The sequence below is a fragment of the Echiichthys vipera genome (genome assembly GCF_963691815.1).
Source record: "Echiichthys vipera genome assembly, chromosome: 18".
In the NCBI taxonomy this organism is placed as follows: Eukaryota; Metazoa; Chordata; class Actinopteri; order Perciformes; family Trachinidae; genus Echiichthys; species Echiichthys vipera.
This window is the reverse complement of record NC_139843.1, coordinates 2818023-2841841: the sequence shown is the minus strand read 5'-3', so window position 1 is coordinate 2841841 and position 23819 is coordinate 2818023. Positions and strand designations below refer to the sequence as shown.

Below are 23819 nucleotides of genomic sequence, written 5' to 3'. Positions count from 1 at the left end.
TTCACTGTTTTAGAAGCAGCTTTAAAAGTGTATTTTCTCACACACGCAGCCTGATATCAAACTTCAGCTCCAGACTCACACTGCAGCATATTTACTGTATTACCACATTATAAGGTCATAGAACAAACGCTACGGTGGAGGCTGGGGTTACGTTCTGCATCCATTAGATGGAGCTGCGCTAAAGGGAACGTCAACACAACAGTCAGGGGAGGTCGTCTTGTTGCTTCCTCCACTTCGGCACCATTGATTGGTTCATGTTCAACTCTCTGGCTGCTGCTCTATTCCCGTGTTCTGCTGCGTGACTAATGGCCTTGAGTGTAAACTCTGCGTCGTAAGCGTGTCTCTTAACAGGAGCCATTTTGGGCTCTTTACACAAACACACACATGGAAATGAAACGGCACGCTTCACGCAGTCGTATATCTCAACATGCACCGCGCGTTACTTCTTCTACGGGGGAAAATAGAGTCGGCGGCTGCTCACCGTAGTTGGAGACCTGTTGTGGCTCAATATTGCTCCATATATAAGGAGCACCGGGTTATAAGGAGCACTGTCGGCTTTAGAGACATGTGAAGGTTTTTAGGTGCTCCTATAGTGCGGAGAATACGGTAACTGACTCCATGGAGTATTGGGATTCAAAAAAGGCGGCTAACTTCCGGTTTAGCGCTAAGCTAACTTGAATAGGGTGAAAATACTGTCATCAAATCGTCCGGCTCTTTAAGACTTTCCAAAATGTAGTCGGACCGAATGAGTCGGATTCTGTGAAACGTGAAAAGATCCACCATTTTACAGCTGCAACAGTCATGACCATGAACTCTCTATGCTAGATACGGAGGGGTCCACGGTGGGGTTTGAGATGTGAGAACGTTTGACTGACGTGGTTGTGATTGGCTAATGAGCGCTGTCTATAAAAAATAAATTAGCACCCAACTGGACAACAGTGTCCTGCTCAAGGCTCAAGCAGATTGGCTAACCCTCAACCCCCCTGCGGCACTCATTGGCTCGTCTGTGTTCTTAAACCAAGAAACCGCAGTTTGATGCCAGACGAATCAGATCCAAAGGTCTGGAACGGGTCAAATACGTCAAAAGTGCTGTCCCGTTGTGTGTCAAACATGTCAAGATACTCTAAAGAAGCCTTAACGTTGAGAATTTGGTGTGGTGATAGCCTTTGGTGATATCTCATCTGCATATCTTTGCAACTTCTTCTAATGTTTCAGTTCCCTGCTTCTGTACAACAATGTGCTGCTTCTGTACATTATGTATAAAAAAATGCATTTTATTTGGTTCCTGGAAACGGAAACTTGGTGGGCACAGTCTCGTTGCTGGAGTAACTTGGTTCGGGGGATGTTGGGGAGCAAGCCGAGAGCACTTTGGACGCAGGTGAAGACGGGGAGATGGAGGTGGAGCTCATAGTTTGTGGCGCCAGACGGATCCAACACTGGCAGCCTGAATCATGGATGAGCCTCGACACGTCGTTACGGAAACGCACTCCCACCAGGGCGTACAGGATGGGGTTGAGGCAACAGCGGGTGTACGCCAGAGTGCAGGTGATGTACTCCAACAGCAGGCCGCAGAACTGACCCGCCATTTTACGTGACAGCACCACCGTGTACGGCAACTGGAACACCAGAAACACCAGCACCAGAGCCAGCATCAGCTTCAAGGTGCGCTGCCGGTGCCACTGCTTCCCCCGCCGATGAGCGTTCCCTTCCCACAGCACTTTAGCGATGAAAGAGTAGCACGTCACCATAACGAAGAAGGACACGCAGAAGACGCCGATGATGGCTCCATTGGTGGCCCTTTTGACTCTCCCGCTCGTTTGCATGCCGCAGTACGCTTCACCGTCGGACACCGACACCCCAGAGTAAAGGATTTCAGGCAGGCTGAGGAGCACCGCGACGAGCCACACCCCTATAGCAGCTACTTTCCCACCTGTTAGTATCTGACTGCGCAGCCGGAGCATCTCCTGGGCTCGAGCCACCACCATGTAGCGGTCGACGCTGATGCAGGCCAGCAGCAGAAGCCCACTGTATGTGTTGATAGCATAGCAGGCACGCATGGCCTTGCAGAGGCTACCGGAGAAGATCCAACCCAGTTGAGTCTCGACGGTCTGCAGTGGGAGCGTGAGGAGCAGGAGGAGGTCGGCCAGCGCCAGGTGGAACAGGAAGACGTCGGTCATGGAGCGAAGCCGCAGGCGGCGGTAGAGAGCGAAGGTGGCGATCACCAGGCAGTTTCCCATCACGCCCAGCAGGAAGATGAGGCAGAAGACACACGTCTGGAACGTCTTGATGGTGAACTCCTGCTCTCCGGCCTCACAGAAGTCAGAGTCGAACTCCCCGAAGTCTGTGATGTTGCTCGTATTCCACGAGTAGTTTGAAAAGTCATAGCTGTCGTAGTCACCGGAGGCGTTGTTGTTGTCATAGAGGCCGAAATCCATCGCTGGTGGGGGGGAAATTAAGAAAATCATTTATCCTGCCGTGACAACGATGTGTTCCCACCTCTGCAACATCTCAATGTGAGCAATTCATCATTTCATTATTTTAAAAGAGGAGAAGTTTATAGAACAATGTTCGTAACTGCAGGTAAATTAAGAATAATATGACGGGGTATTTATTAAAATTGTTCCTTTGAACTCATGTTGGAAGTGAAGCAAGAGTCTAAAAATATCACCAAGTATGAAAAACAAGGTTTAAATGATGATATCAATAAGCAGAACTCACAGAAGGGGTCTTCCCTTGTTTTTAAGAGAACCAGGGGAATAGCCCGCCAAAACCCGTTAAAACGTCCGAAATTATGGCCCTCTGAGGCGGATACAGGAGCTCCGCGTCCCACCTGTCTCAAAGAGAACCAGGGGAATGACCGTTAAAACGGGCTGCACTCGGTTTGTTTATTGTGTTGATGTGTTGTTGGTTTTAAACTTTATATCAAATGTCGTCTTTGTCTTCTAACAAGTTGGAAAGAAGTGTTTTCATCTTAAAATGCTGTTTGTTTCTGTTTGTCATCATTTCATTATTGTAAAAGAGGAGAAAGTATTAAAAAAATTAAGTTTATAGAACGTAACTGCAGGTAAATTAGGGTTATATATTAAGGGGTATTTATTAAAAATGTTCCTTTGAACTCGTGTTGGAAGTGAAGAAATATGTGTGAAGCACGACAATAGTGATATAAATATCACCAAGTATGAAAAACAAGGTTTCAAAATGATGACATCAATCAGCAGAACTCACAGAAGGGGTCTTCCCTTGTTTTAGCTGTACTCGTTTTCTTTAATATAGGAGATATTTTGTTTATTTTATTAAATTGTGTTGATGTTTTGTTTGTTTTCACGTTTGTGTTTGTGTTAAACTTTATATCAAATGTCTTCTGACATGTTGGAAATAAGTGTTTTCACCTTAAAATGCTGTGTTTGTTTCTGTTTTCATCAATTAAATCAATCTATCAACATGTTTTGCGTGTTCTTTTTGCTTTTCAGTCGCCCTATAAAAGCTTCTGATTGTTGAGTTATTCTCTTCATCACAACGACTGTTCTTTAATACTGTTTTTAACCTTTTGTGATTATTAATTCAGGCAGGATGTTATAATATTTCTTCCACTTATTCTCTAATAATTTAGTGTCATTTCTAGTACAGCACATTAAAAAGGAGGAGCAGCTATCTTCATGTAATATCCTAACATCCAGACACTTACTCTTCTTTTACACTTTATTCTTGTTGTTAGGTTAAAATGTTTTTGTATAGCTGCACTGTCGTTATTTGCTGCGCTGCGTGCCCTGAATTTCCCCCCGGGGACAAATAAAGTTTTTTGAATTGAATTGAATAATCCACTGGAGTCTGCAGCTGAGGCCTTAAACCACATCCTAAGCATCTACACAAGGACTTGTTTTTGTTTTTTTAATGAATTTACAATTTACAGTTATTGAAAGTTGTCAGGTTGGGCTTAAAGGCAACACACAGACATCACAATTAAACCTTTTTCAACCTTTTCTCGCCTGCGATGATGATAATTCTGAGTCATTCTGGGGCTTCTACAGAAAGCCACGGTGAAACCGACGTGCGTGAGGACGATTAATGTTCAAAAACACGCCGTTTTGTCACAGACACCGGGGTGGATTTGGAGCAGGATACAGAGTCACGATATGAGGAAATGCTTCCTCCTACACGGCGGGGCTGAAAGTGACAGATGTGCAGCCGTGTTGCTCGGTTTCACTCAGCAGCGGTGACATTTGAGTCATTCTGCTCCGGCTCGCGTGCGACTGGCACCGGCTCGTTGGCACAGGGGAAACCGTGGGTAGCTTCAAGGTTTACGTATCAGTCAGTGTCGCGTGCTAACAGCCTCTATGTCAGTTTCCACAATCACCTTTTACCATTCCTGCCTTCACTGTGTGACTGTGTTACAGCCGAGGCTACTATTGAATTATGATCCTTTCCTTTAATATCTTTATTTAATCTTTTTACGTGAGGGTGGAGAAAGGAAGTAAGGAGTTTCCCTTAAAGGTAAGAGGAACAGCAGCGACGAGAGGGAAGCAGGTTTATCTGATATTAATATATTTTATTTAAGTCAGGAAGTAGTTTTAGAAATATTGTCCATGATCAGGAAACACCTGGTTATCAGAAGCTTTAACCAGTGTGAGACTTAACCTCTTTAACCCTCCTGTTGCCCTCAAATTTGACTAAAACCGTTTATTCTAGGGGTCAGTTTGACCGTTAAACATCTGTAAAATGATCATAATCAATGTGTGACTCAAGTGAAGTCGGGTACTTTATGTTTTTATTTAACAGAATGAAAAATATCACTGATGTTAAACTGCATGGAGGGATTTCTGTGTGTGTGTTTTAAAGTAAGTCTGTTATTTTAAGTGCTATTTTGTGTTATTTGTAACATCTGGAATGAAAGTAACGTCCGTTATCAAGGACAGCAGCATGAATTTGACCTCATATATAATATTTGAATTGTAAAATAAACAATAATAATAACGATTAAATCATCCAGATGATCAAACTGACCCAAAGGAACACCGATGAGACAAGTACATGTACGATAAGAACAATAAAAAATATATATAATCATGATAATTTTATGTTTTTTATGAGTTGTCCCCATAAAATGAGGAAAAGTCATAAATATAAAGCAAAAAAACACAAAAAAATGACGTTATTTAGAGATGTTAAACATTAAATGGGGTCAAATTGACCCTTAGGAGAACAGGAGGGTTAATGTGATTTAGTGCGATTGTGGTTTTCTACACTAAAATGAGCGGAGACATAATTTACTGTAGTTTGCAGTTAAATTGAGACTCTGCTTAAACTGAGGTTGTGTTGAATAGAAGAACACATGGAAGAATTAGCAAATTTAACCAAAAGATGTGAAATATTTGTTGGTATATTGAAGGAAAAGGGAAATGTCGTCCTACAGAGAATATGGATTTGAGTCATGGAGGCTCATCGGAGGCTCGTGTGATCTGATGAGGTGCAACCCAAACTGTCACGACTGATTCATGTCATGATTTACAAACTGTTTTAGTGACGAGGCAAAATTTCCACAGTAAAATTTAAGTATTAATGCGACAAAAACGTCCAAAACGCTGCACTTTTCTCTACTTGTGTTGATTTCAGTGGCTGGGTTTTCCCCTCTGTGTCGCTGCGGCCGTTTGTGTAATTTACTGTATGATACTAATCTCCTTAACTATAATAAATAATAATAATAATAAGGCAACACTTTCCTAACAGACCCCTCAAATAAACGTTTGCAATCACCCGCTGAATGTTTAACCCTCCTGTCACCTTCCAATTGTACTAACGATGTTTATCTTTGGGGTTAATTTGAACGCAGCGATTTAAACATCCAGAAAATGATCAGAATCAAAGTGTTAATGTCTTATGTACTCTGTGTGTATTTGTTTTCTTCCTGAATAGCGTTTTAAATTAAACACAGCACCGCAAACACCTTCTTATACGTGTATTTGGAAATATACAGGAAACAAATATCTCACTAATTTACCTAAAACTGGATTGAAGGATGTTCGTGTGTGTTTTATAGTGAGTTTATTATTATTAAGTACAATTTTGTATTATTTATAATATTTGGAATTAAAGCAATTTCCATTATTGAGGACAGTAGCGTCTATTTCTGAATATTTTTATTGTAAAATAGATAAAAAATAATAATGATTATATCGTCCAAATGATCAACTTGACCCAAAGGAACAACGACACGACAAGTTTGTGTTCATAAAAAAAACATAACCACGTCCATTTTAGGTTTTCCCCGTTGTTAAATTAGGAAGAGTCATTAAATATAAAGCAAAAAACTAATTATGATAAGCATGAAGTTAGAGATGTTCAACATAGAATGGGGTCGAATTGACCCTGAGGAGAACAGGAGGGTAAAATGACGATGGTTCGAAGCTTACAGTAAATTTAGGATGCGTGTGATCATACGATGTTAAGGAGTGCCACAGGGGTCAAGACTTGGTCCTCTTTTATTTACAATATACATAAATAAAAGAATAACTTCTTTATATTCTAATGTCTATTATTATGCAGATGACAATGTGTTGTGTGCCGCCGGTTCTACTCTGACTAATTTAGGATTCTTATGATGATACGGTGTTAAGGAGTTCCACAGGGGTCAAGTCTTGGTCCTCTTTATTTACAATATATATATAAATAAAAACATCACTTCTTTATATTCTAATCTCCATTATGACGCAGATGACAATGTGTTGTGTGCCGCCGGTTCTACTCTGACTCAACCGTCTCTTCACTCTCAATACAAAAAGAGGAAATATACGGTCTCCTCCGCATCCACCTGCGTCTCTGGCTGTTACGAAATTTAAATATTCGATTCATAAAAAACGAAAGCACAATTAGACTATAACACGTCGTCCAAAATTCAGCTTTTATACAAAGCTGTTAAACAAAATCTGTTGATGTCGTTTTTATTTTTAAACAAACGACTTTCTGTGTTGCAATCTTGGTCGACATCATAATTGAAGGTCACGTATCGCATGATATTTATAAATAAATCTCTAATATCAATATCTCTATACTATCAAAACTAAAAGTTACAATTAGGAGACACTAAATCTGCAAATGTACTGCCCTGTGGATACGGATGACCGTTTGTCTTAAACCGATGTTTAGAAATAAATTATAATAATTTAAAAAAATGTTGTTTTTTATCTTTTGAACTAATCTTTATCTGCTAATGCAGGGGTCGGCAACCTTTACTGTCAAAAGAGCTGTTTTGCCGCCTCTTCTTCACCAAGTAAAATTTGTCTGAAGCCGGAAAACATATTTGATTTCCTATTACTATTATTCAGCATCCGTGAGGAACTCGGAGTAGAGCCGCTGCTCCTTAGCGTTGAAAGGAGCCAGTTGAGGTGGTTCAGGATCATCTGGTAAGGATGAACCCGGGCGCCTCCCTAGGGAGGTGTTCCAGGCACGTCCAGCTGGGAGGAGGCCTCGGGGAAGACCCAGGACCAGGTGGAGAGATTAGATCTCCACACTGGCCTGGGAACGCCTCAGGATCCCCCAGTTAGAGCTGGTTAATGTGGCCCGGGAAAGGGAAGTTTGGGGTCCCCTGCTAAAGCTGCTGCCCCCGAGACCCGACCCCGGATAAGAGGCTGAAGATGAGATGAATATTAGAAATACTTACTTTAAACACACAAAAACAAATATCCCTGGATCCAAGTTTAGATCCATGGGTAAGATATTTGATTTTCCCGTTATACTGTCGGTCATCTGGAGGTTTTCTGGGTGATAACGAACGTGTTTAAGGTGCCGTGTTTAATTTAAAATGCTATTCAGGTGGTCAACAAGTTCACATATCGAACCTGACTTTAAAACTTAAGTAACAACTTTGATTCTGATCATTTTCTGGATGTTTTTAAATTGCTGGGGTCAAATTGACCCTGAGGATAAATGACGTTAGTAACATTTGAGGGGAACAGGAGGGTTAAATGTGAAACGTGTGTGTTTGTGCTGCCGTCTCGGCCCCGGACTCCCTTGGAAAAGAGAATATTCCTGGTTAAATAACGGGGAATGAAATGAAAATGTATCAACAACATCCCGATACTGAGAAATACCTCCTTCGCAGTCGGGTTGAAAGCGAGATCTTTCTCTTGTCTGTTGTTGTTCAGTCATTCTTCACCGCTGTGTGTGACACCGGTGTCAGGTTGTTGGCGTGTGGGAAACCATGAGCAGCGCTACGATCAGCCGCACCAGCGTCACATGTCCGCACTGTTTCATTTCTTCTTTTAGTGCTACACTAAAACCCTCGGGTGAAAGATAACAGAGGTTTTTCCTGACCTACAGTAAATAGTTTCCCTTTTTCTTCTAGTAGATGTGGGAAAACATTATTTTGACACTTGTAAAAAGGAAAGAAAGGAAGTAAAAGGACAATTAATTTAATTAATTAAAGTAAAATTAATGATTTGTGACAAACCACGACCTCGCTGCAACAGTTTAGTCTCTTTAATTAATGTGCAAAGACAAATAAATGAATAATATCAGGGTTTAATCATTGAGTGAGGTTATATAAAAATATTAAAATATGTGCAAAGTCTGGAATTTCTAAATGAATGCATTGAAAAGCGCCTGACGTTTGATTTTCGTTCATTTTCATATATATTTATCCATCTGTCCGTTACATCTAGAAACATTCAGTCATCTATTTTTAAATCTTTATAAAATCTACCTCTTCATGACTGCCCAGGTACTTTAAAGTGACCTCACCTGAGCTGTTTGTGGCGTTAAGCATGTCCCAAAGTCCTCTTCTGTGTGTCTGAGGTGGACGTTTGAGGAGCTGGCACCCTTAAAAACAGCCCTGCAGTGTAAACCGTAAGCGCTGCCAGCCAATGAGAGCAGTTCTGTATTCTGCTGACCTTGACATACCCCCCTCGGGCTGATGTTTGTCACCAGGAGCTTCTGAAAGTCATGATGTGGCACAGTTCATGCTCTTGTGACCTGTCGTTTTGCACTAAATCTGGATCTAATAGAGAAAAGTTGCGTCCTGATAAGAAAAATGCCGTTGCTGCCAGTCGACAGATTTTTATCACTATCTCTACATCCAAACAGCATTTATGTGTAACTGCAACTGCACAGAAACGTACGTACATTATAATGTGTATTAGTACATTTAAATCCACAAGATGTTTTTGATATACTGTGCATTTACACTTTGTCCAATCCAACATATGTCAGAATAAGAGGTAGAAGAAAAATCGGTGTTAAATGTACAGAACAGAGCATCAGGGAGCAGGTTCAACGAGGGGCAACACATGCAAAAGCGTAGCAGGGTGTGTTCACGACCTCCCCTCGACCTCTCTGGAGGTTACACGACAGTGGGTGGAGGACTTTAGCGACATCAGGGTCAAACTCAGCGCGTGAAACTCTGGTGAAGAGGGCACACATGGTATCACAAAGTGCCTCACAGAGATGTACAGAAAAAGAGAAACATCAAATAAAATCAGGAGAAGAAAGTTAAAAGAACCCTCTCACCCCCACAGTCGTGCACAGAGACACACACACATATGTATAGGTTCATACACACATTCACACACACACACACACAGACACACACACTCACACCTACACAAACACTAGCTGTCACTACAGAGACATGGCCGGGCAGCGAGACCTGAGGTACAGAGGAGGCTAGAGGAAGCTCCCTTTGGGGGGCCGACCACACCGGGAGAGATCCCAGTCCAAGGTCACAGAGACCACCGCCACAGAGACCCCCCCAACCCGGGCAGACAGGAGTCAAAAGATTCCAGACTGATAAACGTACATTTAACCTTTAGTTAAACTTTATCTCAAACCGCCGTAGGCCTCGTGCTCGTACACGTGTGCACGCTCGTGCTCGTACACGTGCAAACGTGCTTTACTAAAGCCCACCTCTCCCAAACGGGACGTGGACGGCAAGCGTGCCGCTCCTAGACGTGGTACGGTTGCACTCACACTGGTCAAAGGAACCAGACTTTAGCCGTGAAACGTGCTCGGGCACGGTACGGAGGGACAGTGGGAGTTCGCCCTTAGAGTAACAAAACCAGCATGTCTTTGAACAGTGGGAGAAAACCAGTTAGAAACCCAGAAACTTCTTGCTGTGTAGCAACACTGCCAACCACTGCTCCACCATGCCGCCCTGTCACGTTCAACGGCATCAGTCAAAAGCTCGGACAAAGAGTGCAGCACAATCTTTGCTTTTTAAACTCATGTAAAAGGTGAAAGTTCATGATAAACTGGTAAATAATGGTAAATATCCCCAGTATGGTTAATGGTTGGTCACAGTGGGCTGGGGATATGGTATTTTTTCGGTGTGTATTTGTGTGGGCGCTGAAAGTGTGTGTGTGAATTTACCCATGTTCCTGATTAACCCCGTCCTGCAAACATGAAGTCTGATGGCTGCAGAGACGCTGACGGTGCTGAGCATCAAACCACAATGTTTGCCTCAGACGTTGGCACCAGACCATGAGAACAATGTGCGACGGGTGGATGTTTATCGTTTGCTGCTTATGGGAACTGTTTGGCATGTTGACACCTGGGCTGAGATGTTGACAACTCTTGAGCCACACCGTGGTTTCGTTAATCCGTCATTTCTAACCTGCTCGCCTGTTTGTTTATGTGGGTATTGATGTGAAACTGGTGACCTACTATTCAACCTGTGGCTGAGTCGTGATTGGCTGCTAAGCTCGATGGATACTTTACACCTCTCAATCACATCGTTGAACTATTTTCTTTTTCAGGACGCTTCAACTACCGTATTTTCCGCACTATCAGGTCACCACATTATAAGGTCATAGAACAGACGCTACAGTGGAGGCTGGGGTCACGTTCTGCATCCATTAGATGGAGCTGCGCTAAAGGGAACGTCAACACAACAGTCAGGGGAGGTCGTCTTGTTGCTTCCTCCACTTCGGCACCATTGATTGGTTCATGTTCAACTCTCTGGCTGCTGCTCTGTTCCCGTGTTCTACTGCGTGACTAATGGCCTTGAGTGTAAACTCTGCGTCGTAAGCGTGTCTCTTAACAGGAGCCATTTTGGGCTCTTTACACAAACACACACATGGAAATGAAACGGCACGCTTCACGCAGTCGTATATCTCAACATGCACCGCGCGTTACTTCTTCTACGGGGGAAAATAGAGTCGGCGGCTGCTCACCGTAGTTGGAGACCTGTTGTGGCTCAATATGGGTCCATATATAAGGAGCACCGGGTTATAAGGAGCACTGTCAGCTTTTGAGACATTTGAAGGTTCTTAGGTGAAACTGATAGAGCGAAAAATACGGTATTTAAAATGCATTCAAGCTTGCAAATAATTGTTCCCTTAAGTTTCCAGGGTTACGAGCAGAAAAGGTCAGACGCCGAGTGTTTAAATGGTTCCTACATGAAGTCAGTGCTAAAAGCTGAGTGGTGATTTGAAAACACGACTGTCCAAGTCTCCAACATTACTGTAGCTATGGTTTTAAATTAAAAATACAAAATTCCCAGATGCTTCGGCCGTGTGGGTCGTCTTAGACTGTATTTGTTCACAGTTAGAAATCCATGCCACTGATTATTTCTAAAGGCTTTCTGAGTTGGATATAATGTGTTTTGTAGTTCAAATAATGATGTTTTATAAAGATGCACCGACCGCAAATATGGGCTGATATTAACCGTGTTGACTGTAATCGGTCTATTGACGAATTAGATGACATTTGCCGATTGTTGCATAAATTATGTGCTGGCTAATTTTGCATTATGCATATTATGATCATCAGTTTTAAAATTAAATTTCAATATCTTTTTTTAAATACTACTGCAATATACAAGTAATTTATGTAAATGGTCATTTAAATAAAACAATTGTTAAGTGTAACGGTCATTGTATATTTATATATATTAAAAAAAGGTAGCGTATCCTTTTTCCCAGCATGGGAAGGTTAATGTTTGTATTTCAGATTAATATTAAATGATAAAAAGGTTTGTAAATGTTCAGGTGGAGCTTTTTTTCATGCACCTGCTTCAGTGAACAACGATCATTCAAGAGGTTTTACAAATGCGTCCTTCATTAGAAAGCAAGTGTGCAGCACGTTTACGCTTCCTACTGTCTGAAGGTGTGAACACAGAGAGGGTGATGAAGGAGTTTCACATCACGCAGAGTGGGAGACAGACTTTTTATACACAACACAATGAGTAATGAGTATGAGTAAGGACCAGCTGCTCATTTCAACCACAGGAGGGCAACTGAGACTAGCTTAAGTCAACCAGCACTGTGGAGAGTTTAGCACTTCATTACTAAATGAACTAATGAACTAAATGAATGTGCTGAAGTGTGGAGCTGCTCGTTACTGACGCTGTTTGGGGGCTGACTGTTGTGTGTGTTTGGAGAAGTACTCTGAGGAAGTGGGTTTAGATAAAGATCTGTGTTCTAAGAGTAACCTGTAGTGACGGGTAGATGAAAACCTCCTTTTCCATTTCACAAAAGAAGCCAAGGAGATGTTAAATGTATAAACACGAACGCTGTAACAGTTAATAAATAACCTGACTTGTACCTGACAGTTGTGAGCAATGAAGTGCTGCGGTTTGATACTCTTAGGGCGCACTCACACTTTGCCTCCGGCTAAAGTCTGGTTCCTTTGACCAGTGTGAGTGCAACCGTACCGCGTCTAGGAGCGGCACGCTTGCCATCCACGGCCCGTTTGGGAGGGGTGGGCTTTAGTAAAGCACGTTTGCACGTGTACGAGCACGAGCGCGCGCACGTGTACGAGCACGAGGCCTACGGCGGCTCTGAGGTCATTTCCTGTGCGCCTGTTGGGACGTAGAAAAAAGAAGGAGGGACCATGCCACATTTAAAACAATGGCGGTGAAAGGTTCACGTTGGTGTGATGCAGAGGTGGAGTGTTTACTGCAGATTTGGTCGATGAAAAGATTCAAAAACAGTCGACAAGACGCACAAAAACTCCGAGGTCTACGGAAAGATCTGGAAACAAAGCCACGCATCGCCATGACGTCATCAATGCGTGTGACGTGTTACGGCGTGATGACGTATAGGCAGCAAGAAGCATTCTCCGAGGCCCAGGTAGTGTGAGTACAAACGGGCCTGGAGGGGGGGACAAGGACCCTAAAGCACGGGGCACGGGGCGGAGGCACAGTGGGAGGGCGCCCTGACAATCACTCCTTAACAACTGCTGCAGAACGGTGTCATGTTTTACGTGTCAGTCAGTGTTTTTCCTGCAGTTTCATGCGCGTACAGTCTCTTTAAGGGACGTTTCTTTCTCAGTATGAGTCTGAAGTGGTTCATTTGGTGTGTGAGAGGCTCCAGGTGTTGACTGATTGTGTTTTGGAGTCCGTGTGTCTGACAGGATCAGCACCGGAGCAAATGTGGTTTTAAAAAGGTGATAATAAAAAGGTAAAAGTCCGTTTGATGACTGGACAAATGTCTAACACACGTGATGGATGTAAATGTAGGGTTAAAGTAGACAGATTGCATAATAACAATAATAGCAATAAAGCATTATATTAAAGGACACATCCATACGAAGAACTGCGTTTGTCCTGAGTTCTTAAGCAAAGTTGCATCATCATAAGATCAATAATATTGTGTATTAATTATTATAATAATAATAATAATTCAATGAGATCATTTATCATCTTTGAATAAATCATATCCTGATGAAAACACATGTTGGGATATAAAACAACAGTGTAAACTAATAATCAAACACTTGCCTTGATGGATTATCACACTACCACACTATTTATGCGCACGCATGCAAACATATGTGACTTGGCTGGGAACCGTAGGGTCGCTGGTTCAAGTCCCTGTGTGGACCATGTATGGAGCGTGGACTGGTGGCTGGAGAGGTGCCAGTTCATCTCCTGGGCACTGCCGAGGTGCTGTTGAGCAAGGCACCGAGTCCCCAACTGCTCGGAGCGCTGGTCACTGGCAGCCCCCTCGCTCTAACATCTCTCTATTAACTGCATGTATAGGTCCTGTGTGTGTGTGTGTGTATTTCGGGCCTGTGTGTGTGTGTGTGTGTGTGTGTGTGTGTGTGTGTGTGTGTGTGTGTGTGTGTGTGTGTGTGTGTGTGTGTGTGTGTGTGTGTGTGTGTGTGTTTGTGTAACATGATTAATAATAAGAGTGAAAAAATTCATTTTCCCCATAAATAAAGTAAATAAAAATAAATAAAGGATAAATAAAGTAATTCTTCTTCTATATATTCTCTATATTTCATTTTAAACGTGGTCATTTTGACGTCATAGACTCTGTTTCGTGGTTACTTCGTTTATGAAATGACCAGAAAACGCTCATGAGAGATGAAATATGACGATTTTGGCCGTTTCATCAGCCGTAACTGGGAGAACTACTCTATACCACTTCCTCTCCTTCATACAAAAGCAGCGGTCAGTCCGGCCGACGGCGTCCTGACCGTGATGTAATTCGGCGACCGCACGTCCTGATTCGCATTTCTGAATTCCAAATATTTCCCTAAACGTCTTTCAAGATGCGGAAAAGCCACCGAACGCCAGAGCAGCTTCCTGTCTCCGCGAGCCGACGTCTACTGTCGACAGAAGCCGGCACAAAAAGCTCTGACTTCCTGCGCGTTAACGACCACGAAGCACAGGAAGCTGCTGCCTCTTACACTCAGCAGCGTGTGTTAAGAGGCAAACGCGTTAGGTTGTATTTTAACTTTCTGTCTAAAGAAAATACACTGGCTCGTTGTGTGTTTTGTGCCTAATTGAATTGCTGCGAACATGCCGGAGCTTCCTGTCTGTTGTTTATGCGATCGCCTATCTTTCGTGCTGCACCGGCTTCCTGATTCCAGCGCCGTCTCCGTGCACGCAGCCACCGTCCCCGTCGCTAAACGCAGGAGGAAATCCCTTAAGTGCGCTTTCACTAACTATCTGAGGGAGAGCAGGAAACTCAAAACACACACACACACACACACACACACACACACACACACACACACACACACACACACACACACACACACACACACACACACACACACACACACACACACACACACACACACACACACACACACACACACACACACACACACACACACACACACACACACACACACACACACACATTATGAGTTATATCACAGTAGTTTGATGCATCGTCGTGTGTTTATAGCCGGGGTTTGAAACTCATACAGACTGTGTGTGTGTGTGTGTGTGTGTGTGTGTGTGTGTGTGTGTGTGTGTGTGTGTGTGTGTGTGTGTGTGTGTGTGTGTGTGTGTGTGTGTGTGTGTGTGTGTGTGTGTGTGTGTGTGTGTGTGATGAACGAAAGGAACCAAAGGAAGGGACAGGAGCCGGTAACACATTGGAATCTGAATCATAAGCCTCCAAGCTCACCAATTCTTTTCAGGGCTGAAACAATTACACAAGTTTAATTCCCATCCTGCGCGTTCTGCGTCATGCTCAGCGCAGCGTGACCATTATTCCACACGGAGCGTTTTTGCGGATACACGCCGCTACATCCAGACTTAAGTTAGCGCATCTTTTGTGGTGGTTTTGCATCTATTTGAAGTCATTTTGCATCTTTTTGTGGTGGTTTTGCATCTATTTTTAGTCATTTTGCATCTTTTTGTGGTGGTTTTGCATCTATTTTTAGTCATTTTGCATCTTTTTGTGGTGGTTTTGCATCTATTTTTAGTCATTTTGCATCTATTTGTGCTGGTTTTGCATCTATTTTTAGTCATTTTGTATATTTTTGTGGTGGTTTTGCATCTATTTGAAGTCATTTTGCATCTTTTTGTGGTGGTTTTGCATCTATTTTTAGTCATTTTGCATCTTTTTGTGGTGGTTTTGCATCTGTTTTTAGTCATTTTGCATCTTTCTGTGGTGGTTTTGCATCTATTTTTAGTCATTTTGCATCTTTTTGTGGTGGTTTTGCATCTATTTTTAGTCATTTTGCATCTTTTTGTGCTGGTTTTGCATCTATTTTTAGTCATTTTGCATCTTTTTGTGCTGGTTTTGCATCTATTTTGAGTCATTTTGCATCTTTTTGTGGTGGTTTTGCATCTATTTTTAGACATTTCCCATCTTTTTGTGCTGGTTTTGCATCTATTTTAAGTCTCATGCCTCTGCAGAGCCCCTGAAAATTCCCCTTTATTGGCTCCTTATCACACGCTCTGATCATCAGTCCCACTTCAGCATCACCAGAACGTAAACACACACACACACACACACGCACACACTAAGATAAAGAGGGGCTGGACTTGTCATTAAAGTCTCTCTGCTCTCAGACCTTGAGCTTCATTAGCGGCTCCTTAGGTCACAGAGCCTCCGCGGTTACCGCAGACCCCCTTCAGTGCTCCGCACCATGATCCTGTACCTGCTCGTCCCCGTCCTTATCCTCGGTATGCCTCTGACGTCACCCGTCGTCTTTCACACCTTGGTTTTTGGGTTAATTTTGTTTTTACTCTCTTAGTATTTCCTGCTTTTTAGGGTATGCTGTGTGTTTCCATGAGTGTCCATTGTTTTCCCTGTGTATGTGTGTGTGTGTGTGTGTGTGTGTGTGTGTGTGTGTGTGTGTGTGTGTGTGTGTGTGTGTGTGTGTGTGTGTGTGTGTGAGAGACAGATGAACGGCTGCTGTGAGAACTAAAAGTGTGTTAAAAGGTTGTTTTGAATCTGTGTCCGAAGGTAAAGTGGAATCACAGACGGCCAACGTGACAGAGTCGAACCAAACATTCATCTACAGTAAGTTACTTTTCATTTATTTCACATTAAGATGAATTTTCTCGCTTCTTTATCTGATTATTAATTCCTCCACGCATCATTCGGTGTCAGATCCTTTAATCTGCAGTTTCTCTGAAGGGGAAAACTTCAAATAGCTCGTTTTGTTTCACCGATAATCCAAAAATATTCAATCTATCATCAAGTTTTATTAAATAAACACAAAACAGATTAATAGATCTAAACATAGACACGCAAAAACAGTATTTACTCACACTGTAGGTTATTTAAACTATGGACATTTCTTACTTTTTATTTCTTACATTTGCGTAAAGGCGTGTCGACAGTTTCATCTGCAACTACCGTAACATGATGACGTAATAACGCTCCAGTTATTAATATAGTTTTTATTTAACCCTCACATTTGACAAACACCGTTCATCCTCGGGGTCGATTTGAATCTTGTTCCTCGAGTTTTTATGTCTTTTAGGTATTTTAAGTGTATTTGTTGTCTACCTATATAACATTTTAAGTTAAACACCTTCAACAATTCCTTATACATCCAGAATGACTTCAGTATAACGTCACTGAAATATGCAGAAAAAATAAAAATATCTTACCGATTGACCTAAAATTGGATCAAGGGATATTTGTTCTTATGTTTTAAAGTAAGTTTATCGTTTGTCGGTAACTATTCTGTGTTATTTATGATATTTGAATGTAATTCAAGGACAGTAGCGTGTATTACGTACAGGGTCACTTTGACCTCAGGAAGAACAAACTGTTTCAAACATTTCTAAATATTTAACACTTATTTTAAATAGATAGTAATAATAATAATGATTAAACATTTAGTTTAAGTATGTGTACAGGACAATGAAAAAATATAATCATGTTAGTTTTAGGTTTTCCCGGTTACCGCCTTTATAATTAGGAAAAGTCGTGAAATATGAAGCAAAAAATGATGTCAACCGTGTTTTTAGAGATGTTCAACATTGAATGGGGTCAAATTGACCCCAAGGAGAACAGGAGGGTTACGGTGGTTTTTATGCAGGATCGTGGAAACAACGACCGCCTGCAGGAGGTCCGCTTCTAAAGAGCTCATTTATTTTCTTATATTTCTCATTTCCCACATGAATCGAATGTGTTTCTGCGTGCAGGTACAGTGAAACCAGGCGACGAGACGTCACGTTTGTACAAAGATGAGCAGAGTCTCATCGAGGACGAGCTGCAGAGCAACCAGACGTCTACGTTTATCACGGAGGACGATGGTGAGTGTTTCCTCTGCTTCTGCGTGAGGAGAGGAAACCCCCCGCTCTTATCAGCGCCTTCATTTCCTCTATTAAGTAAATGCTCAGTTGAATTATTACTTTCCGCACTATAAGTTTCACCTAAAAACCTTCAAACGTCTCTAAAGCCGACAGTGCGCCTTATAATGCGGTGCTCCTTATATATGGACCAATATTGAGCCACAACAGGTCTCCAGCTACGGTGAGCAGCCGCCGACTCTATTTTCCCCCGTAGAAGAAGTAACGCGCGGTGCATGTTGAGATATACGACTGTGTGAAGCGTGCCGTTTCATTTCCATGTGTGTGTTTGTGTAAAGAGCCCAAAATGGCTCCTGTTAAGAGACACGCTTACGACGCAGAGTTTACACTCAAGGCCATTAGTCACGCAGTAGAACACGGGAATAGAGCAGCAGCCAGAGAGTTGAACATGAACCAATCAATGGTGCCGAAGTGGAGGAAGCAACAAGAAGACCTCCCCTGACTGTTGTGTTGACGTTCCCTTTAGCGCAGCTCCATCTAATGGATGCAGAACGTGACCCCAGCCTCCACTGTAGCGTCTGTTTTATGCGCCTGATAATGCGGAGAATACGATAAATATGCTGCAGTGTGAGTCTGGAGCTGCAGTTTGATATCAGGCCGCGTGTGTATGAGAAAATACGCCACTTTTAAAGCTGCTTCTAAAACAGTGAAGAACAGGAAGAGTGTCAGGAGTTAGGGCCGCTGTGTTTACGGCACGCCACATGGATCAGAGCACACAAGGCCACATTTCTTAATCATTACTCTGCAGGAGGCTGCACCAACGAGGGTTCAATCACTTTGTCACTGTCAGCCATGGTTTTATACACGTTTGGCGTCGTGCACCTGGAGCGCCTGGAGGTCGGAAAAGTAAAGAATTTCCCCTCGGGGATGAATAAAGTTTAATAGATCGATTGATTGAACTGTCGCAGCGTCTAACTGGGTAACCCCGACCTCCTGCTTTGACTGGAACATCCGCATCAGCTGCAGTCATGAGTTTTCAGCACCCGTTGCTGTCGACACATTTCACTTGTTACTCAAAACGTCTTGAGGTTGGATGCGCAGCTCTTGTCACTCTTTCATTGTGGTGCGCCTTATAGTGTGGAGAATACGGTACTCGATAAAGAGGTAACAGCAAAATCAAGATAAAGAAACTACAGAGCGACTGAGCCAAGAACTTTATGAAATCACAGTAAAACCATAGAAACCTGAATAAAGCAGCATATGACAGGAAGTCTGTGACATATTCCCTCCCCCTCACACAGAGAGACGCTCTGAATAATGTGATTTGATACTACGGCCCCTGGTGTTTGATGCGTGTGAGCTGAATGTGTATCCCGTGTGTTTTGCAGAGAGTTTCCAGGACCAGGAGGACGAGTTCCCGGGCAGACACTGTCAGGAGGACCAGCTGGAAGTGTACAGTCGCCTCATTTGTGCTGCAGATTTCCACACCGAGATGACGTCGATCAGCGCGGAAGAGTGGTGCGTGCTGGGAAATATCATCGGGTAAGAGATACGTTAACCACGGCACGGGTGTTTACTGAGACAACGGGCCCATGGGCCAGACACGCAACTGTTTTTAGTCATTTTGCATCTTTTTGTGGTGGTTTTGCATCTATTTTTAGTCTTTTTGAATCTTTTTGTGTTGGTTTTGCATCTATTTTTAGTCATTTTGCATCTTTTTGTGGTGGTTTTGCATCTATTTTTAGTCATTTTGCATCTTTTTGTGGTGGTTTTGCATCTATTTTTAGTCATTTTGCATCTTTTTGTGGTGGTTTTGCATCTATTTTTAGTCTTTTTGAATCTTTTTGTGTTGGTTTTGCATCTTTTTTTAGTCATTCTGCATCTTTTTGTGCTGGTTTTGCATCTATTTTTAGTCATTTTGCATCTTTTTGTGCTGGTTTTGCATCTATTTTTAGTCATTTTGCATCTTTTTGCATCTATTTTTAGAGATTTTACATTTCTATATCGTCATTTTGTTTCTCTCCGGTCAGCTTTCATCCATTTTTAAGCATTTTGCGTGTCTTTGCCATGTCTTTTTTGTCTCTGTGTGGTAGAATTATAAATATGTGAATGAATTATCCTCTTAGTTCAAAGATAACTGTGATTTTCTGGGTTTATTGCCTCCGTTTCAACATGTGAGTAGAAGTATAAATAAAGAAGCAGCGTAAAATGGAAATATTGAAGTAAAGTACAACTTAATACTTCAAAATTTACACACGCACGCACGCACACGCACACACACACACACACACACACACACACACACAGTACTTAAAGTAGTGTCTGCAGAGGTTCATTCCCGGTCACCGTTTGTCGTCTAAACTTAACCATCACATTTCATTAAAATCACGTTAAAATATTATATTATTAATAACTAGAGTTGTTTCATAGCACCAGAAGATAAGAACTTAAATTATATTTATGTTCTATATCTATTAGTTGTGAAAGAAATAAGGAAACAAGTCCAAACTTGTCAAGAACTTAATCCATAAACATTATAAAATAATGCACTTTAGTTCATATGGAGCTGCCAGCTTTGTCTACTTAACCGTCACCTTTTGTTTCCTAAACTTAACCGTCACCTTTTCTATGGCTATTTGTTGTGAAAGAAATAAGGATACAAGTCAAAAGTATTGTCAAGAACTTAATCCATAAACATTATGAAATGATGCACTGTAGTTCATATGAAGCTGCCAGCTTTGTTTACTTAACCGTCAACTTTAGTTCCCTAAACTTAACCGTCATCTTTCGTTTTTAACTTAACCGTCACCCGTGCTATGGCTAATTGTTGTGAAAGAAATAAGGATACAAGTCCAAACATTGTCAAGAACTTAATCCATAAGCGTTATAAAATAATGCACTGTAGTTCATATGGAGCTGCCAGCTTTGTCTACTTAGCCGTCACCTTTTGTTTCCTAAACTTAACCGTCACCTTTTGTTTCCTAAACTTAACCGTCACCTGTTCTATGGTTATTTGTTGTGAAAGAAACAAGGATAAAAGTCCAAAGTATTTTCAAAGATTTAATCCAAACACATTATGAAATAATGCACTTTAGTTCATATGGAGCTGCCAGCTTTGTCTACTTAACCGTCGCCTTTCATTTCCTAAACTTAACCGTCACCTGTTCTATGACTATTAGTTGTGAAAGAAATAAGGAAACAAGTCCAACGTATTTTCAAGCACTTAATCCAAACACATTATGAAATTATGCACTGTAGTTCATAAAGAGCTGCCAGCTTTGTTTACTTAACCTTCACCTTTCGTTCCCTAAACTTAACCGTCACCTTTTGTTTCATAAACTTAACCGTCACCAGTTATATGGCTATTTGTTGTGAAAGAAATAAAGATACAATTCCAAGCATTTTCAGGAACTTAATCCAACATTTAAGCATTTTTAAAGGACTTCCGCACCTGTCCGGACCCTGGCAGCCCCAGCAGGGAGCTCAGTCACGGCTACACCCCGACAGCGTCCTCGGCGGGACTTTGAAGCTAAAAACCAGGACAGAAACCAGCAGGAAAACACACAAATGTTGTTTTTCACTCACGTTATTTGACGCCAAGTCCCATTTCCCGTCTCTGGTGTGAAGATGAAGCGGTGGATAAAACAGAAAACATCAAAATCCCGCTGCACTTGTTGTTGTTGACGTAGTTCCTCCTCTCGTCCGTCCATCTTTGCTAGCTAGCTACCGTTAGCTGCGTTAGCTAGCTAGCAAAGATGGACGCTGAACTATCTAACGGTCGTTTTTGCTAACTACCGTTAGATCGTTAACTCTGCCGTTATTTCGTCAAACGTTACGCTGCTAACTGTCTCAGATTTACCGTGAAGCCGAAGTTAAACTGTTTCTTCTTCTTCATCACGGAAACAGTTTCTCCATCCTCTTCACCTGAGGTTTCCAACGATCACCGACACGGTTGCCTCCATTTTTTTAGACTGCAGTACCACTATTGACCACACAGACCGGCGTTTACCGGACGTTAAGACACAGGGGGGCGCTGTTTCACCCATATGAGGATTTACTTAAAGCCTTTTTAAAGATGGTTTAAACAAATAAATAATATTAATAATAATACCAATAATAATGATATTTAAAATTTTTAATTAGTAACAAAATATTCACAGGAATAAACACAATAATACTAAAAAAATTGTATGTATAAGTATACTAATAAAGACATACAGAAATACACAAAATTAAATTAAATTATACAAAATATAGCATAATAATTATAATAACAATAATAATTATAATAATAATAATTAATATAGAGTCATTTGTATAACACTTGTTATTTATGAATTTTTTATAACACTTTGCCTTCATTTTTAGACTGCAGTACCGCTATTGACCACACAGACTGCCCTTTACCGGGTGCTAAGACACAGGGGGGCGCTGTTTCACCCATATGAGGATTTAATTAAAAGTCTTTTTAAAGATGGTTTAAACAAATAAATAATATTAATAATATATATATATATATTATTAATAATAATACCAATAATAATAATAATGATATAAAAAAATTAGTAACAAAATATTCACAGGAATAAACACAATAATACTTAAAAGGTTTAGCAATATATGTATACTAATATATATATATGTATACTAATAAAGACATACAGAAATACACTAAATGAAATGAAATTATACAAAATATATAATTATAATAATAATAATTTAATATAGAGTCATTTGTTATTTTTGAATATGTATAACTCTTTATGATTGCCTCGATTTTTAGACTGCAGTACCACTATTGACCACATGGACTGGACACAGTCTGCTAGGACACAGGGGGGCGCTGTTTCACTCTATTGAGGATTTAATTAAAAGTCTTTTTAAAGATGGCTTGAACAAATAAATAATATTAATAATATAATAATAATAATAATGATACAAAAAAATTAAATTAGTAACAAAATATTCACAGGAATAAACACAATAATACTAAAAAAATGTATGTATAAGTATACTAATAAAGACATACAGAAATACACTAAATTAAATTAAATTATACAAAATATAGCATAATAATTATAATTACAATAACAGTAATAATTTAATATATAGTCATTTGCATAACACTTGTTATTTTATTTTTTTACATCACTTTATGATTGCCTCCATTTTAAGACTGCAGTACCGCTATTGACCACACAGACTGCCCTTTACCGGCCGCTAAGACACAGGGGGGCGCTGTTTCACCCATATGAGGATTTAATTAAAAGTCTTTTTAAAGATGGTTTAAACAAATAAATGATATTAATAATAATAATCAAAATAATAATAATGATGATAATAATTATATAATTTTAAAGAAATATAGTAGCAAAATATTCACAGGAATAAACGCAATGTATTATAGTAGGAAGCAATAGCTTGGCACTGAGAGCCACAGACCAACACATTGTTAGTGGTTTCATGAGGTTTGCTCCCAACAGCAACATACAGACACTTATCCTTTAGGCAGCAGTGATCTCCTGTGGGAAGTCTCCATCATCAGGTCTGGGCGCAGACGCTGGCTGCAGCCTCAGTTAATGCTCCCTTCCTTCAGCCCCGGACCCAAACATCTCTGCTCTGTTTACGTCCAGATAGATATAAAGATATAAAAAGATACATAACAAATGTATAAATAAGCGATCTTATCATAGTGCAAAGTAAAAAGATAATTATATAAGATGCTTGGAGACAGTTTTGTTAGATATCAGATAAAAAAAACCCAAATCTGCAAAGTTTCATTCCTATAAAATGTAAATTAAAGGAAAGTTTCACTCGTGTTTACTCAAGATTTAGGGTGTTTTCACAATCTGTGTGTGTGTGTGTGTGCGTGCGTGAG

The 23819-nt window shown here is 41.0% G+C and overlaps 1 protein-coding gene across 1 annotated transcript; it reads right to left on the bottom strand.

The window, feature by feature from the left end:
• Positions 1 to 1274: 1274 nt before the first annotated feature.
• ccr10 (chemokine (C-C motif) receptor 10) lies at positions 1275 to 8765 on the bottom strand (the record flags this gene model as incomplete). The annotated part of the gene is made up of 2 exons (XM_083933450.1): positions 8734 to 8765; positions 1275 to 2437 (listed from the first exon to the last, which is right to left on the bottom strand). Exons 1-2 carry the CDS (start codon positions 8756 to 8758, stop codon positions 1275 to 1277), a joined length of 1188 nt encoding a protein of 395 aa, XP_083789576.1. The 5' UTR covers positions 8759 to 8765.
• Positions 8766 to 23819: the final 15054 nt, after the last annotated feature.